The 20227-nt window shown below is 40.4% G+C and overlaps 1 protein-coding gene across 1 annotated transcript in view; it reads left to right on the top strand.

Moving 5' to 3' along the window:
• Window positions 1-20227, top strand: part of LOC122813786 (keratin-associated protein 5-4) — a 172850-nt gene that overhangs the window by 36961 nt on the left and 115662 nt on the right. The window contains exon 2 of the mRNA XM_044086289.1: window positions 5802-5948. Coding sequence (XP_043942224.1) covers window positions 5943-5948 — 6 coding nt within the window. The 5' untranslated portion in view covers window positions 5802-5942. The remainder of the gene's footprint in view (window positions 1-5801; window positions 5949-20227) is intronic.

The following is a 20227-nucleotide window of genomic DNA, read 5'->3' as shown; positions in this document are numbered from 1 at the left end:
TCTCATTGGGCAGATCTTCCATGCTGCTGAAGTCAGGGTTATCATGTTTCATTTTGTGCTACTGTAATCTGATCTTCAGAAGTTAATCATATGTCATAACCATCTTGTCTTGCAGCAAACATTTAATAATAAATGGCTGTCAAGCGCTCACAGTTAATGGCCTCTGTTACTGTAGTTTGCAGACGTACCTTCTGTGATGTGGATTGGCCTTTCCCTGTTGAGTTGTGGTTGATGCATGTGCGATCTTCTAGTATATAAGTGAAATGAAGCTTATTGGTTTAATTTTGTGTAGAGTTGTGGTGTCCTGGAGAAGAGAGAAGTACAAAGTTAACCACTACACCTTGTATCAATATTTGCTGTGAGAAAGATTTGAAATTAAGCTTTAAAGCTTTTTGGAGTTTTTTTTTCCCTTGTCCACCCTTGTATTTGCCAAAGTGGTAGCTTTGTGGTACATGTTCACCCAGCTAGCTAACAGATCATTTTTACAGCCTGCACAAAAATCTTGGAACTCTTGACCAGGTGGTTGTAACACTTCTGTCCTGCAGTGGTGTTGTGGTAAAATGTCTAACTGGGTTGCATTATGCTATTGGGGATGAGGATTGGTAGTTTTGGAAAGTACTTTTTATCTGTTATCTTCTGTTTTTACCTATTGCCATTCATAATGTTTCATGTTACAAGTACTCTCCTCATGCCATCCTTAAAGTGTATCGGTCATGTTCTGAAGCATCTTTGTTTTACAGTTAACTTCATTCCCAGTCATACTCCTCATGTTAAAGCCTCAAGTGATTTTGCAAAAAGATTATAGTGTGTTGTTTCATCTTTTTAACTCATTGTTTACTCAATTTTTTGCATAATTACAGCCACAAAATGGTGTCAAGATAGACCGTGGGTTATTAGGATACAACTGTGATTCCACTACTATACTATTAACCTGCAAGATGTTGTTGATAACTGGTCTTTGTAGTAAGTACGAAGTTCATGCTGATGCGGTTAGCATTAAAAATACAGTAGCCTCTACATGAGTTTAAGTAGTGAAGCATTGTGGGTACAGACTTTCATGATGTCATGGTAGGGGGTTTCATTTCTAATAAAAATTTCAGTGGGCTATTCTTATCAACAAAAATAAAATGCAAAACAACCCACTTTTTACACCAAAACTGTATAATTTGGTACCGTATATGGTAAGGAGACTAATTTCAATTGTTTGTTATTTAAACTTACAGAACATGGAGACAACACATTTTTAAACTGGCACTTGCTAGTGCTAGACATCCAAATGTTATCCATGGGTTTGGATGTATAGGTGAGAGGACCATGACTTTTTTTTTTTTTTTGCTAACGCAGTGATTCCACTGTTTTCAGTCGCCAACATTCTCTTAAATACCTATATGATGCTGTCCTGACTATACTATACATTCGACTACAAGTTGTTTCATCAGCACTTCATAGTGATTCTTCAGTGACTCACATCTGCTTTTTGACTCTGTGTTGTAAACACCACAAACAGCCTGTCACTGTACCAGAGGACCAACTAGTAGTTTTCAGGGGACAGGATGCAAGACGGATGAACTGAATATCGTGGCTTTTCGTCTCTGTTAAACCGGGACTCGAGGTCTTGATTAATATAGGATCTTTTTCACAATACTTCCCAGTACATGGAGAGGGGAGGGAATCTCACAGTGGGGAGTGTCCTGTATCAATTTGTATAATATTAGTCTTGCAAGACTCCAGCACATTACCCTTTTCTTTTAAGCAACTTTGTGTCTATGCAATTTGCAAACTGCATTGAACTCAACTGAGTAATTCAAGTTTTGAACTTTTGAGAAATCTTATTTCTAGAAGTCCCACTGCAGCAGAATAAGCTTGGTAGCTGATTTCAGTCTCAGAAATGTATTACTGCAATATTTTCTCTTCTTTCTTTTTATTTGTGTTAAAATGCCATTAACATGAGGATTTGATTTTACAGGTGTGTTTGGAAATCTCTACACAGAAAGTGAAGAGACGCATGGAATTTCAGGCAGCAGAGCTTCCTGTTATGTTTTATTTAGATGTTTTCTTTCTCAGCATTTCAGTTTTGTTGATTAAAATTGCATAGAACTAATGTAATGCGTTTCCAGAATATGGACATGGCGACATCTTGTGGATTATAATAGTCACTGCATCATATCTGCTGGCACCAGAATCAAAGGACCCAATCCAGAGAAGCACTTTTTAAATATTAGGACAATGAAATAACAGTATATGAATCAACATGCATTTCCAAAGAAAAAGAACTCTGAACTGTAATGAATTTCATATTTTTTTGTTATAATCCACCACCTTTTACTCAAAGCATCACGGATTTAGGAGGTGAGATTGTTCAGTCACATTGCTCTGATAATCTGGAGTTCCTGTCCTTAAAATGCAGACCCTTTTGTGTACCTTGAGAGCTAAATGAATATATGTAATAGTGGTATACATTCCACCCAATGCAAACACCACTGAAGCCCTGAGCAATCTTTATAACTCTGTGAGCTGCAGAGGAAAACTCAGACTTTGCACACGTGGTTCCTGGTGATTTTAATCAAGCGGATCTGAGAGAGGTGCTACCCTACAGCTGTCAGTTTATAGATTTTCCAAGATGGCATATTCCAACATCAAAGGTGCTTGCAGAGCAGTACAACAACCTAACTTAGGAAGCTTTGACCATCTTCCCATCATTCTTCTACCAACCCACAAACTGGCTCCAGTCAGAGAAAAGCCCACAGTTAAGCAGATCAGAGTTTGACATGAGAGGGCTATGGAATGTCTCCAAGACTGTTTTGATAGTACCTGCTGGGACTTTTTCAAAGAGGCGGCTACATCAGAAGAACAGGTGAGCATAGATGATTACACGGAAGCAGTAATACAACACCAGCACACTTAGTGATGTAAGCTATCTGACATCAAAAGCATCACAATCAGAGCAAACCAAAAGCCATGTGTATGATCTCCTGAAGGCAAGAAATTCAGCATTCAGGGCTAAGGACAAGGAGGGCCTCAACGAAGCTAGAGTAGACCTAAAAAGGGGCATTAAAGAGGCCAAGAGGGAATATGAAAGAAATTACAAAGTCTGTTTGCAGACAAGAGGGACACCAGAAGTCTCTGGCAAGGGATACATCTATTGACTACAAAACTAGATCAGCTCAGTGTGAAGACAACATTGAATTCCTGGACAGGTTGAAATTCTGACTTGAAGAGAACAACATTGTGGCTGCTACAAGGCTACCTATTGACCAGGAGGAGGGGGTGCTCAGCATCAATTCCAATGAAGTAAGATATCAACTTAAGAAGGTGAACCCCATAATGGCTGCTGGTCCTGATAAAATACTGAGCAAAGTAATTAAAGGCTGTGCAGACCAACTATCCTCAGTTCTGACTGATATTTTCAACACCTCCCTTATTCTTGGTAAAGTTCCCTCTTGCTTCAAGGTGACAAATATTGTCCCTTTCCCCAAAAAAGCTAATCCAGGCTCCCTGAATGACTACAGACCAGTTGCCTTAACTGCAAATGTCATGAAATGCTTTGAGAGGCTAATTAAAAGGCATATGTCCGGAGCCCTTCCATCCACCTTCAACCCTCTACATTTCGATTAACGGATCCACTGCGGATGCTATTTCAATGGCACTCCACCTCTCACTTGATCATCTGGAGGGGAAAAACAACTATATCAGACTGTTGTTTACTGACTTCAGGTCTGCATTCAGTACAGTGGTTCCAGTGCAATTTATTGACGAACTTGTACATCTTGGAGTTAGCAAGCACATGTGAACTGGATGCTCGACTTCTTGATGAACAGACCATATAAAACATGTGCGGGCAACAACACCTCAGGATGCATAATACTAAGCACTGGTGTTCCTCAGGCTTGTGTGCTAAGCCCACTATTGTTCAACATCCTTACCCATGGCTATTCTGCAAAATACAGCCTCAATCACATCATTAAGTTTGCAGATGATACTACGGTTGTGAGCCTCATCAAAGGGGAAGATGAAAGATCTTAGAGACTCGGTCTACTCCGTGATTGACTGGTGTGCTAAGAACAACCTTGACCTGATTGTCAATAAAACAAAAGAAATCATTATAGACTTCACGAAAAGGTCAACAATACACTCACCACTCATGATGAATAATGAAGAGATGGAAAGGGTCAAATCTACAAAGTTTTTGGGGGTGCATATTTCAGAGGATCTCTGTTGGACTGTGAACACTGAACAGTTGGTCAAAAAAGCACACCAACACCTCCACTTTCTCAGAAGGCTCAGAAAAGCAAAGCCCCCGCCTACTGTTCTCACCACATTCTACAGAGTAGTAGTTGAGAACATTCTCACTATTAGCTTCACAATTTGGTTTGGGAACAGTGTAACAGCAGAAAGAAGCTACAGAGAATGGTGCGAGTTGCTGAAAAAATCATTGGCACCAACTTACCATCAATCCAGGATCTCTTCACAGCAAGAAGCATTAAATGTGCATCCAAAATAATTTGTGACCCCTCTCACCCTGCACACAGCTGGTTTACACAACTGCCTTTGTGCAAGAGATATTGGAGCATCCGCTGCAGGACCACCAAATAACAGCTTCTACCCAAGAGTGTTGAGACTTATAAACTCTGATACCAGCCACTGATTACTTAGTCAGTAATCATTCACAGTACATAGCTATATGTTCTTATTCATGTACAGTTTGCCTGCGATTTGTCCTCCTTTGTTTATCTGCATCAGACAATCTTAACATATGCAGTCCTGCTATGTCATGCTGCTATATACAGTATTCTTCTTATGACTGTCTGGGGAGGGCTAGTGTGTTTTTGCTGTTATTATTGGTTTATTTATCTGTCTGTGGTTCTTGTATTGAAAATCTTTTTTTTTTTTTAATTGAAGTGTTATAATGTTGTTCTTGTTAGGTTCCCCTTTATAATCTCGAAATATTGAAGTCTCGAATTTCAGTATCTCGAAAATAAATATAAAGGCAAATGACTCACAGTCCCGAAACCTAAAAGCACGAAACACACAATCACGAACGTACACACACTATACACCACACACACACACACACACACACCATTCTACCCACACCACAAACTACACAATCCTAAAATACATGTAAGCCCCCCTGCACCCACCATGAGGGGGGCTGCACCCCCACACACCCCCTACTTGTATATACCAACTCTGAGATCGCACAAACAGAAAAAAAAAAACAAACTCACACCCAGACATTCTACAGTCCCGCGCGCACACACACACACACACACACACACACACACACACCAACACATCCAACACTCATACTTCCACCTCCCTACCCTAACCCACACGTACAACTTACAAAAACATTTCACATACACTCGCTCACCTTAAATTCCGGACACCATCCCAGCCAAACACTTCACATAACGTAGCGTAAATGCACAAGCGCGGATTTGAGATATTTGGATTCACGCTTATGCACGTTCGCTGTTTTGAAGTTTCGCCTTTATGGTCTCAAGATACTGAAATTTGAGATTTCAGTATTTCGAGATTATAAAGGAGAACCTCTCATTATCCTTGCTTCGTATGTACTCTCTGGTGAGTTGGTACTAGGAATTTTGTTTAGGCTGCATTTGTGTAGTCCTAAATGACATTAAAATGTACTTTGACTTTGAGTTTGACTTTGATTGTGCTGGAATATTTTCTGTTTTTCCTTTTAGAATCTAGCCTCATGCCATGTTGCCAAAACTTGATAGCTGGTGTCAAACTCTGAAGTATACTGTGCTGTAATATTTTTTCCCTTTCTTTTCCAGTCTGGTTTCTTACCCCAGGTTCTTGATCTCAAAAACTATTCTGGAGGTGAAATGCTTCTCAAAGAACCCTGTCGTTTGACTGTTTTCTTTTTAACCTTAAGAGTGTGCCAAAAGACAACTTAGAAGAGCAGAACTGTGGTTATGGCTGTAAGTATGTTAAGTATATGTTGATCTTTACCCTGAAATATGTGTGATAATGTTGGGGACATGTCAATAAGCTTCTCTTCAGTCTTTCTTTTTTTTCATTGCTTCTGTTTTTCCTCCATTGTCTCTTCTCAGTCGTGGAAGCCACCGTGTCACACCATTACCTGCCATCCCTTGTAACCACTACTGTAGGCTTTGTCCATTCACAGCGAAGAGAGGTAAGTCACTGTATCTTACCCTGATGTGTAAGCAGGAGTTTTGAGGTAGTTCCCATTGTAAAGGGAAAAAGCTTTTGATAGACATCAGGAAGCAGTTGTAGTGACAGAGAAGATCCATTTTGTTTCGTATTTTATTTTCTTGAAAGTCATTTGTTGAGCCATATAGCTCTGAACATTTTAGATTAACTGTTGGCATGTTCTCATTTCCCACATAAAACCCTCCCTTCTGACAAAGTTCCCTCCTTTTTCTGTCATGCAGACACCATCCCAGCCCATCACATAAGCTTCTCATGTCTGTACAAAGACTTTGTCCTGTAAATACCCTCTCTTCCCACCTCTTGTTCGTGACCCTGCTTTTTCTGATGTGCTGTGCAGTAAACTCTCTGGTTTCCATATAGAATCCCTGTCATTTTCCACTGTTTTCCTAATGAGTCTGAGACAGAGATTGAAAACCTTTTTGGTTAAAGTCTTTCATTAGTGATCTAAACAAGTCAACACCCTAAGCGAACTCTGCATCCTTTAAGGTTGCCAACTGCCTCCCCACACCTCTGCCACTGACACTATGACAAACACTTCAGCCAAAGTTTTGGGCTGTTCCCACTGCCACCAGTAGTTTGAATCCATATTCTGTGCTGTTCGTGAGAGTAAATCCAGTTAGCCAGCTAACTGGGAAGTCTAACAAGTCTGCTACAGCTGATAGCCTTCTTTACAATGTTTGTTCCTCTTGCAGCACGTATTGTAATCATGTCTTTAAGGATCCTGATGTCTTCTCTGTGTGTCGAGGCTGTTGCCATTGCATTCCACAAGGTAGGCACTAATGTGCAGTACTTTTATGCTAATATCTGTTCATGGTACCGTAAGCAAAGTGTTGCAGAGGCTTGTCCTCAGATGAATAGAAATTTAACTAATCAGTAACTGTCCTGTTTTGACTTCCTCTGATTTACAGCATGGAGTCCATTCATTATGCAGGAACAGTAGTACCTCGCAGTGTCTCTAGACATGGTGTGACACAACTGAGCAGAGGATAGAACACTTCTACGTTACTACTAAACTTTTTTGAAGATTTTTAACACAGTGGACAATATCCTAGTTACCCACAGAGTATGTTGGGTGTGATTTTTTTCAGTGATGATGTATGTACCACATCTGCTTAAAGGATGCGGCACAGAGTCAAATGGATATGCTTAATTTCTAAGCCTAAGTAAATAATTACTGGTGCTCCTCAAGGATCTGTTCCAGGGCCTCTGTTGTCTACCTTATTGTGAACTCTGTATGAAAGCACTGCAGAATACCCCATAATATAAGCTAGTTTCATTCTGTTCCTCTGCTGTGGACCTATCCATAGTGCTAGTCAGGCAGTTGTCCTAAGCACATTATAACTTTATAACATGTTGATGAACTCCTGGTGTTGTCATCAGCATTATAAAAATGAAATGTATGTCTGCAGTTAATACACACATTGCTAATTTAGAACTATGCTCCCCTCATTGGATTTACCTTACCAAACATATGAAGCAAATCCACTTAAGAAGTTTATAACTAAAAAGATAGAGAACTAAAATATCTGAACTGTCTAGAAAGATGAGGCCTAATCCCTATACTAGTTTCATATAAACTCCTTAAGGGAGATGTGTGTCTTGTTTGTAGGGCCATAACAGATTCAGCAGTCCAAGAATTCTTATACATCAGTAAGTCAAACAGCCTGGTTAACACTAGAGCTAGAGATTTAAATATATTCCAACCATTAAGTAAGACAAAGATGTGGGATTGATTTGTCACACAGAACCTGTCCTTTCTCTGGAACAAATTTCTTCTCCAAGTTAAGCAGTTTGACATACTTTCTTGCCTTTAAAAGGGTGCTGGACAACTGGATGGATGTTCATAAATTCATCCCTGATTTGACTGGCCTGGCCGTCCTTGAAAAGTGAGGCAGGACCTATGGGATGGGCACTGGCAAGGCGGAAATGGCCTCATGGCTTGGATGCCTTGTAATTCCATTGAGCCTAAGTGTCTCTGAAGTTTTAAGCAGTTTTAATTAGTAGGGGTGGCAGGGTTAGCACTAATCAGGTCCTCATTCTCCATTTGGACTGTGATGGCATCCCCCGAGTAGACTTTTTTACCGCTTTGTCAGGGTAAAAAAGCACACAAGCCATACTAGTCCCAAAACTTTTAGTCTGTGATTTTTAATATCTTTGCACCACATATCATAGACAACATAACACTGCATGCAGCAGGTCTGCAGAGTCTGCTAATAATACCTCATTTAAGAACCTATCTAGTTTTATTTTACAAAGATAAGGATGGCTTGAGTTACAGAACAAGATAAAACTGATATAGTTCAGTTCGGATCACAAGTTGCACTATAAGAATATTGGTAATTCCTTAGCTGCTGTCTTTTCTTGCTACTAAAACAATAAAACAGCACTTAGAGCCACAATGCACATTGCTGGAGTGGAATTTAATCACATCACATCTGGTACCTCGGCATTTTGCTTTCAAATGATGAATTGATAATACAAAACATCTCTATTTATACCTAGTGCCCCTGCTGATTTTCTCAAACCATCACATGTATTTTTCCTCTATTATTAAAATTTTATACAAACATAATATCAATGTCCTTCAATGATAATACCTTCACCACATAAGTAAAATACAAAGTGCAACATACAGAAGTACATTTCACATTATTTTGTTGTTACTGCCAAGAAGGTTCAATCTGCAGGGAAGCCAGATTTAAAATAAGCTTGACGATTTGGCCTTAACCAATATAATCCCAATGTGTGGGATTCACTTCCATTTTCCATAAATTCTGTGTAGTGCTGTCTTACTAATTGAAAGCCATTAGTTTCTGCAACTGCTGTATGTAATAAAACATACTTTTTTTGCCATTCTGTATTCTACACTTGATTTGTTATCCATTGCTAATCCTTATGGCATGTATAGTTTGCAAGCCCTGCATGAACCCTGAATAAACGTCATGTTACCCTTAATCGTGGCATTGTGTTTTCTCTGCGATTACCTTGACTGCATTTAGACTCTTCAGACTGATTTATATCCTATCCTATTCTATCCTTCTTCCTCCTCTGCTCTTCTGTTACCTTTTCTTCTGTTTGACAAAGCATCCTGTCCTATTCCTCATCACACGTGATGGTGCTAACTAGCGTGTGTTAATCCTTCCTCTTCATGTCCTTCTTACAATGCAACTTTTTTGAGTCTCCCACTCACTTGAACCTCTGTAACCACTATGGATCTTGTTGTTCTGTTCCACTCATTTCACTTATGTTTTGATGCTAAATGCTGTGGGGCTTGAAATGTATTTTTTAAACTCTGATTGCTGGTTTGATACTTGAGTGTGTGCTTATTTGCACGCACGCTGAGTGAAGTGTTGCATGCTGTTTTTAATATGCATTTAACAGACAAGTTGGTTTTAATAGCCGCATGTATCGCAGGTGAGCGCACTGCATAATGCTATTTGTTAATAGCTTTGCTGAGTCGACATGATGTTAGAAACTGGTTTCTGTCCTCACTCATAGAATAATTAATATCTATTTTCTATAAGTCTGCAGATATTATATTGAACATTATTTTGTGCTTTTGCATCCAACTTTTATTTTGTTTGTATACCATTGTACTTTGCCTGCTCACCAGTCTGTTTCCTTGTAATAGCTCTAGCCTCCATAGCAGTCTGCCCTGACTTCTGTCTGCTGCCAGTTAACGTCACTGCCCTCGTTATCCCAGTTAAGCCAGTGGACAAATGAGGTCTTGCGCCCACCAGCAGAGCATATGACACAGCAAATTACGATATGTGCTGTTCTGAAATAATACAAGGTGTAGGGTAGGTGAACCAAAGTGACACCTGCTGAAGCAAAGCCTGTGTCCATTTTCTCTTTGTATTGTCAAGATTTGTCAGTGATGCCAAATTTGCCAGTTTCTCCATCCTACCTCTCCTGTAAACACTCATGCATGTGCTCAAATAATCAGAGCTGCATTTTTAGTGTCTTTTACAAGCCCATTCTATGAAAACCCTCCTTCCTGTCATAAAAGAAAACAGTTGTTTGGCTGTAAAACGTTTTTCCAACCATGGCTGCTTCCCCAGTCACAGGCCTGTTCCTGAACCTTAGGTTATCATTGTAGGTTCATAGGTAAGTACTAGACTAGCTGCCCTTGTGGGCCATTTTAAGCCTAACCAGTTTCCCTTTTTGTGTTTGAATTAACCTATTCTATGCGGTGTTAGACTGACCTTACTTATCCGATGTTCGATAAATATATATTACCCCCTAGTGAGACTAACTGCGATCATACCATAGATAATTTGAGAGGACCCATGCATCGGATAAATCATTTGGGAGCTGCCTCTATCCATTAGTAATACATAGATCTAAGTTGTGCTTCAATATGGATTGGGATGAACTTTATTGTATGAGAATGGAGTTTGTTCCAGGGCAGCTGTATCCTGTGAGAGATAATACCTGTCCCTCCAAATCATTTTGTTGATGTTGCAGAAGAGGCATAGATCAATAGAGTGAGTATTTCTGATGCCATTTGACTTGTAGATGTGCAGTAAATCAATCCGTAATGGGTTGAAAGATGCCTTTTATGACAGATTGAGGTCACCTAGGCATTCTGTAGGATACGAGTATTGTGACAGGGCTTTGAGTTGGTCCATGTAGGACATATTGTTGTAGGTCTTGTATCCTTTTAGTTTGGCATCTTTGTGGGAGTTCCAGTTATTGCATGTGTCCGAACAGATACATGCCAAAGGGGGCATTCAATGATTGGCCTAATCTGGGTTGAGTTAAAGGGGACAGTGACAATCCTAGATGTAGATACAATCCATTTGATTATAAACTGTACAGTATAGAAGGCCATTCTTACAACAATGGGCACATGTTGGTCATAAGTTAGGTCACTGTCCATGTCCACATAAGTTCCCAAATCCTGAACAACTGGGTCAATTCTTAGGGATGTTTTGTCAATGTGGTAGTTCCCTGGGGTAGATGACTTCCCAAAGGATACAATAATGCATTTTCTGCCATTTAGTTTCAGTCCATGATTTTGGAACAAGTTATTTATTTGGTGAACTTTTCAAAAAAATCCACCAGGTTGAATAAATGTGACTGGCCCTTGATGAATCCCAACTTGAGATGGGTCCAGTGTTTGGAGGTTCCTTATTCCCTGATTGATTAGCTCCATGATGTATCTCTCCATGGCTTAGCATATGAGGATGGTCAGACATGTGGATCTGTAATTGGCTGGGTCTGTGGAAGGTCTTCCCTTATGCAGGGGAATGACTGTAGCTGTTCTTCATTCGCTTGGTACAAAACCTGTATGGAGGTTGAGACTGAACAGTGTTGGTGGGGGTGTGGCTAAATCATGCTTCATGCTATTTAAGATACATCCAGAGATATTGTCAGGACTCATCATTGCACTATTTTTAGCTTTTGATAGCACTTTTCGGACTCTGTCTTGTGTGCTAGCTGGAGGCAAGTCAACTTCAGGTATATATTTTGTGGGACACATGGAGGAGAAAGAGGGATAAAGTTAGAGCTGAATTTATTGGCCAGTAGGTTTGCTATATCTTCAGCATCAGTGTAAGTAATATCATTCACAAGCAGCTCAGGGCATTGTTGTGTTGTGCTTTTGAGATTATGAACCTAACTAAAAAATAACTTCTAATTGTCTTTGGCTTGGATAGCTATTTTAGCCTCAAACTTGACTGCATTTATTAAGCTCCCAAGTTGTTTATTTATTTCAATGACCATGGCCCTAGCATTCTCTTCTCTTCTTTTGGTCAAAGTTCTTTTTCTTTTATTATAAATCTTGTTGATATTATGGTTCCACCATGTGGGTTTGCTTCTGGGGTTTTGTCCTGCACTTGTTCCTGCGGAATACAGATGCATCTCCGCTGCTGTTTACATGCTGGTATAGTGTAGTGGTGTACATTTCTGCATATTCAGTGATGTTAACTCAGCTTTGTAGGGATTTTAAACTTACCAATGTATCACTTAGGAGTAGGTAGTTTTTTTTTTTAATTTCTAAAGGTGCCTTGGGTGGAAGGGATCTCTGGTTTCAGTTTTATTTTCAAAGGAGACTGCTTTATGGTCAGATCTAACAAGTTATAAAGCTACACAAGGAATTGAGCAAGATGCTACTATATTAATTAATAAGGACAAGATCCAAAATGTTATTTCTCCAGTGGGTACTGTGATTAATTGTAGAACCATTTGCAAATTATATAACAAAGTAACCCCAAGGCTTTAAAATTAATGAAATATATCATTCTAAAATGCAACTCTTTGAAGATGATATTAACAGCTGGTGATGTTAATAATTTACTCAAGGAAGTATAAATTATTTGAAAAATGTTCTAAAATGAAAGTTAACCACAAAAAATACAGAAACTGTAGTACTGAATCAAAACCTAGATAGAGAAAAACTAAGGAGATTTAGCATGAACAAAGTGAACATTGTCGTAGATATCTGGAGGTTTAACTGGAGCTTTTCTCCCTGGGTCTCTGCTGAAAACTGGCAGTCCAGCCCAGTCGGACACTACCCAGTAAACAAATGTAAAATAAAATAAATAATACATAATCTAGATTTTATCTTAAAAGAAAACTATAATAAAATGGTTAACAAAATTTTAAAAAAAGTTAAGAATTTAATAATATAGATTCATAGGTATGTAATAGACTAATGACCACAAGGGCATCCCCAGTCTCTCTGGTACCCTTGATAAGTGTAAGCAGGGCCTTCGGAGATGAAACATTTGCAAGCAGGTCCTGAGTGATGAACCATTTACAAGACTGCCTGTGTCCATTAGTGACATAGGTGCCAAACTAGAGATGAATTTCCTGTTCCTCATCCAAGTTTCCAAGTTACACTTGAATTGGGTTATGGAGGAACTTTGCTTCACATGGATGGGGAGCCTGTTCCAGTGAAAGGGTAGTCTGTGGAATACATACCTGTGTCTTCAGCAGGTCCTATTTATATCAAAGGCAAGGTCTTTTTAGAGTAGGTAATTATTCTGGTGCTGGTTGTTTTGTGGATATGCAGGAGGTCCAACAGGAGCGTGGGGTCTTACAGCGCCCTGTATGCCAGTCATAGATCTCTCAGCAGCCTGTAGGAGACTGAATGCAGGGATAAGGCTATGAGGCGGTCTGCATAGAACATGTTACTTATGCCCTGTATTTCTTTAGTGAGAAACCTGTGCGGATGTTCCAGTTGTTGGATGTGCCTGGGTAGGTACATACCATAGGGAGATCTGTACTCAATGATAGGTCTGATGAATGCCGAATACAATGGAACAATGACTTCCTTGGAACTAAATGCCATACCTTTGTTTATAAGTTGCACAACATAGAATGATTTCCTCATTACTGTAGACACATGGTGGTCAAAGGCTAGATTATTGTCTATTTGTCCCCAAGTCTTTGACTATTGGGTGAACTCTTAGGGGTGTGTTGTCAATATGATAGTCACCAAGGGTGGATAACTTCCCAAAGGATATTGTTATGGATTTCCTTGGCATTTAGTTTTAGTCTATGGCCCTGACACAAGTAAGTTGTCTGTGTCAGTCCTTCCTGGAGAACATTTGTGCCAGTGGGTGATTCTGTGACTGCTCCTAATTTGCAGTCATCTGCAGATTTAGTCAGCCAGAGGCCCTTGACATTGGGCTTGACTTCAGAGAAGTAAATGCCAAAAAGGAGATGTCCCAGGAACGATCCCCAAAGGGCTGCTTGTCACTGGTCTCTTTGTAGTGGTGGACTCCCCAATTCTGACTTCCTGTGTCTTGTCTGTAAGCCAGCTGGCTGTCCACCGGGTGACATAATGGGTTATACCTAACCTCTTAAGTTTGTCGATGATGCATGATTGGGGTATTTTATCAAATGCCTTGGCCAGGTCAAGGTAGACAGTGTGAGCCATTTTGCTGTCATTTGTTGTTTTGATGATATTCTCAAAGAAGTCCACCAGGATGCGTAGGCATGACCTGCCCTTGACAAAACCAAATTGGGTTGGGTTCAGTGTCTGGAGGTTTCCTATGTTGCCATTGATCATTTCCATAATGAATCTTTCCATGGTTTTGCATATGAGACTGGTGAGACTTATGGGTTTGTAGATGGCCCACCTTTGTGCAGACAGATGACTGTTGCTGTTCTTCATTCATGAGGCACAAATAAAGTTTGGAGGCTACAGTTAAATAATTCCAGAGGGCCTGATGGATCATGTTTCATTCTATTAAGAAGGCATTCTGGGATATTTTGGGGCCCATCGATACAGTGTTCTTGGCCTTAGAGAGAGTATTGAGGACCTGTTCCTTAGTAATAGTAGTGGGAGTTATATTTGATGGTATTTCCTCTGGGGAAATTTAAGGGGAGAGAGTGGTAAAGTTAGAACTGAATTTGCCTGTCAGTAGGTTTGCTGTATTTTCTGGCTCAATACAGGTGGCTCCCTTAACAATGAGCTCCACACACAGTTGTCATTTTTAAGCAAGCTAGCAGTTGTCATCAATATCATATCATAATGATGCATCCCTTCTTAATGGCCTTTTTACCTTTCAGTTGAAATACTGTCCAGCAAAAGTAAGCAGAATCTGTGGGATCCAAGCTCATCAGATGACACAGAATATTTAGTGGACTTTTGCTAAAAGAAAGGAAGTATGGAAGTCCTGTTAATTATATAATGACCCCTCTGTGGTCTCATGTATATAAAAGGTAAAATACAAAAATAAATGTCTTTATCCAAGGATATGCCTTAACTACTGAACAACCCCAAAGCATTGTGACATCAGCTTAATCCCACCAGAAGTAAAATTCTTTCTGTTATTAAAAAGTGTCTTCCCTATTTAATGGTGGTCATGCATTTGCCCCACATTTCTAAATTTAGGCTGAGACCTTTCCCAAGACACACACACACACACACACACACACACACACACACACACACACACACACACACACACACACACACACACACTACCTCTCTCACACACTCACTCACACACACTCTCTCACACTCACACACACACTGTCTCACACTCACACACACACACACACACACACACACACACACACACACACACACACACACACACACACACACACTCTCTCTCACACACACACACACACACACACACACACACACACATGAATTTCCAGGTGACCTCCCAATCACTAAGATTGAAAGAAGAAAGTCTGAATCAATTGAACACATCTTTTTCTTCTTTCAGCTGTTCCCGTTAGGGGTTGCCACAGCGGATCATTTGTTTCCATTGCTTCCTGTTCTCTGCATCTTGCTGTGTCAAACCAACCACCTGCATGCTCTCTTTCACCACATTTATAAACCTTATCTAAGGCCTTCCTCTTTTCCTCTTACCTGGCAGCTCCATCCTTAGCATCCTTTTCCCAATATGCCCAGCATCCCTCCTCAGCACATGTGCAAACCAACGCAATCTCACTTCTCTGGCTTTGTCTTCAAGTGATCCAGCCTGAGCTGACCCTGTAATATACTGATTCCTAATCCTGTCCATCCTCGTCGCACCCAATGTAAATCTTAGCATCTTTAACTCTCCCACCTCCAGTTCTGACGTCTGTTTTTTCACCAATGCCACTGTCTCCAACCCATATAACATAGCTGGTCTCACTATCCTGGTGTAGACCTTCCTTTTCACTCTTACTGGTACTCGTCTGTCACAAATCACTCCTGACACTCTTCTCCACCCTGCCTGTACTCTCTTCTTCACCTCTCTTCCACACTCACCATTAGTCTGAACTGTTGATCCCAAGTATTTAAACTCATCCACCTTTGCCAACTCTACTCCCTGCATCCTCACCATTCCTCTATTCTCCCTCTCATTGACACACATGTATTCTCTCTTAGTCCTGCTAACCTTCATTCCTCTCCTCTCTAGAGCACATCTCCACCTCTCCAGGGTCACTTCAACCTGTTCCGTACTCTCACTACAGATCACAATGTCATCCGCAAACATCATAGTCCACGGGAACTCCTGTCTGATCTTGTCTGTTAACCTGTCCATCACCACTGCAAATAAGAAAGGGCTCAAAGCTGATCCTTGATGCAGTCCCACCTCCACCTTGAATGCATTAGTCACTCCTACCACAGGCCTCACCACTGTCGCACTATCCTTGTACATATCCTGTGCCACTCTTACATACTTCCCTGCCACTCCCGACTTCCTCATACAATGCCCCTCGTACATATCCTGCACCACTCTTACATACTTCCCTGCCACTCCCGACTTCCTCATACAATGCCACAACTCCTCTTTAGGCACCATGTCATATGCTTTCTCTAAGTCCACAAAGACACAATGCAGCTCCTTCTGACCTTCTCTATACTTCTCCATCAACACCCTCAGAGGAAACATTACATCTGTAGTGCTCTTTCCCTGAATTAAACCATACTGCAGCTCTCTAATCATCACCTCCCTTCTTAACCTAGCTTCCACTACTGTTTCCCATAACTTCATGCTGTGACTGATCAGTTTTATCCCACTGTAGTTACTACAGCTCTGCACATCACCCTTATTCTTAAAATTCAGTACCAAAACACTTCTTCTCCACTCCTCAGGCATCATCTCACTTTCCAAGATTTCATTAAACAATCTGGTTATAAACTACACTGCCATCTCTCCTAGACACTTCCATGCTTCCACAGCTATGTCATCTGGACCAACAGCCTTTCCATTCTACATCCTCTTCATAGCTGTCCTTACTTCCTCCTTGCTAATTCATTGCACTTCTGGAATCAATTAAACACGTTATGATACTAAAAGAAATTAACAAATCGCTTAGAACGTTTCCCCACTGGGGACAGCCAAGAGCAGATGACCTTTAACCCAAATTCCTAAGAGCATGTAATACCTTTATATGTATTCAGTTGGTGCTTGTGTCATTAAAATTTCCTAATGTGAAAACCTTCAGTAATCATGCCTATCCCCAAGACTAGTCCCAAACAGAGCATTGAATCCCAGAAACCACCCTCTCTGCCTTCTTAACTTACCTGAATCATGGAAAAACAGTTTCCTCTTGACTTAAAAGTATCCTAAAAGTGTAGTTTTCAGTTATGAAGTCATATAATTCTGAAGGGTACCCAACATTACTACTGCAGTGATTTTCCTAACAGATGGAAATTTTCAAACCCATGGACTCCTTAGTTGGAGTGGTGTTCCTTGATCTGGAAATAGCATTTGACCTGTTTTTTTTTTTTTTTCACATAAATAGTAAAATATAGGCTCATCGCATAGATTCAAAGGTTATTTAATGATTCCAAAAATACCTTGCAGGTGAGACATGTCCTTATCCCAGTTATTCCCCATAAAGTTTGGAGTTTCCGAAGGATCTGTGCTGTGGCTACTGTTTTTCATAATTTTCCTAAATAAAAGGTCATTCACTGTACCCGGAGCAGCCATTATGCTGTATGTAGGTAGTATAGTCTTATGGTGTACACCTAAGACTTGTGGGGTTATACAACATACGTTCCTAAGCTATCCATTAATTTGGTTGGCTTATTTAGCTTCTTGGCCCATAAATGATCAAGGTTCTGATATTAGAAAATCAGATACTTGCACCCTGTTTCATGCATGCAACTCTCTTTCATTAGCTCCCTGTGAAGGTGCCAATGAATGGGTTGCTGTTCAGATGCATGAAAATTTGGCCTCACCTTTCCCCTCCCCTTTACAATGCATGCTAGCAGAATTGTAATCATATCAGACTTTATTGTGCTACAAACTGCATAACTCCCTTAGCAAAGAAAGAAGCTTCTCCATTAGTAAGATTTATTATTTTCTTAATATTATCTTTTAGTATGAACTTCCTGTTATAGCTGATTCTTCTTTGTCTAATTTGTAGGCAGCTTATGTTGCTAACATTCGTGTTTGTGTAATTCACCTTGCCTAGTGTGCCATTGACTTGCCACAAAAAAGTTGCATTAATTGCCATTCTGCAGATGAGGCCTTTACTTGCCATCCTTGGCTATAAACTTTTGTATGTAGACCACAGCCCCTCTTTTTTGTGATATTTCTCAACATAAAGTCTGTATGAGGTCCCTGAGTTCCCTTTTCTGTGTCTTCACTCACATTCAAACCCACTGGGCATTCCTAATGTGCACGAGCTGTGCATGTACTAGTTGTTGTTGTTGTTGTTGTTGTGTCTTTCGGCTTTTCCCGGTTAGGGGTCGCCACAGCGGAACTCCAGTCTGCTAATGATTGGCAGTATATTTTTATGTGCCGAGTTGCTGGCCCTGACGCACAACCTTCAACGAAGGTACGCACATTCACGCATGTCTCCACACAGAAGACGCTCTAGCTGAGAATCGAACAGGACAACGTCATGTACTAGTGTTGGACCTAAAATGTCTAACTTTGTCACAGTCCTCTCATTTAAACCACATCTCTTAAAAATATTTTCCTTATTATCTAAAATGCTACTTATTCTTAACATCACACATAAATGTACAGAGGGTTCTATCAGTTTCCTCTGTTTTATGACTACTCCAGTAAGATGGCATAGTAAAGTGTCAGTACTGTATTTGCGTTCTGATTTGTTCATTTTGAACTAACTTCTTTTGTATTAACTGTAACTGATCATGATTGAAAATGGGTCTTCATGGTCTAGCTTACCTACCTCCTGTAAAAAAAAACAAAAAAACAGAGCACTGCTGCAGTGGGTACTACCAGCTTCCAGAAGCATAGCTCAACTTTTCCTTAGTATCTTGTGGTTTCCCCTCTCAGACATGAGCTGTGATGTTGCAGATAGTTGCAGGTTCTGTACTAATCCATATAATACATATTCAGTCCAGCTGATAACTGTCTGTCTGAGGCTAAATTTGCAGATGATTGCAAATTAGGAGGTGTCGTTGAATCTCACACTGACACAGATGTTCTCCAGGAGGGGCTGACACAGACAAACAACTGGTATCAGAGTCATGGACTAAAACTAAATGCCAAGAGATGCATAATAGTATCCTTTGGGAAGTCATCCATCCCTGGTAACTATCATATCGACAACACACCCCTTAGAGTTGACCCAGTAGTCGGGGACTTAGGGACACACAAAGTAATCTAGCCTTTGATCATCACGTGCCTACAGTAGTGAGGAAATCATTCTATGTTGCACAAGTTATAAACAAAGGTATGGCATTTAAGTCCAAGGAAGTCCTTGTTCCACTCTATCCGGCATTCATCAGACCTGTCATCGAGTACAGTGCCCCCTTTGGTATGCACCTAACCAGGCATATCCAACAACTGGAATGTCCACAGAGGTTCCATTATAAAAATACAGGGCATAAGTAATATGTCCTGTGCAGACTGCCTCAAGGCCCTATCCCTGTGTTCTGTCTCCTACAGGCTTTTGAGGGAAAATCTATGCCTGGCATACAGAGCATTGTCAGACCCCACTCTGATGGATTTCCTGCATATCCACAAAACAAGCAGTACCAGAATTACCCATTCTAAAGACGTAAACCTTGTCTGGGATAAAAATAGGATCTGCTGGAGAGATAGGTATGTATCACAGAGACTACCCCGTCTATGGAACAGGCTCCCCATCCATGTGAAGCAGAGTTCCTCCCTAATCCAATTCAAGTGCAACTTGGACAATTGGATGGGAAACCAGAAATTCATCCCTGGTTTGGCACCTATGTCTCTGATGCAAACAGGTAATCTGTAAAGGGTTCATCTCCCAGGACTATACTTGCACTTATCAAGGGTATCAGAACTCGTCAGAGATTTAGGATGCATGGCAAGGCTTAAAAAGGCCCTTGTGGTCGTTAGCCTAGTAAACACCTATGAGGCACTATAGAAACATACCAAGAAGAAGTGGTAACCTCACATTAAAATATTTTTAGAAATCTAAAAACAAAAAATCATGTGATGCAGTGCTTCTGCAAAAAGATAACAAGTGATGTATTTGAATGGATATGGGACCGTTGCTTTTTGAGTCACTAACTCGAATACAAACAACAAATGTGTGTGAGCGTTTTAATTGTGCATCAGTACTTCTTGTACTAGACAGTAGCCTGCGATAGCATTAGCTTCCACCCTAC

Source organism: Protopterus annectens, chromosome 10.part0 (assembly GCF_019279795.1).
Source record: "Protopterus annectens isolate FY-2018-M chromosome 10.part0, PAN1.0, whole genome shotgun sequence".
In the NCBI taxonomy this organism is placed as follows: domain Eukaryota; kingdom Metazoa; phylum Chordata; order Ceratodontiformes; family Protopteridae; genus Protopterus; species Protopterus annectens.
The sequence above is the reverse complement of the archived record's forward strand: the minus strand, read 5'-3'. Positions and strand labels throughout refer to the sequence as shown.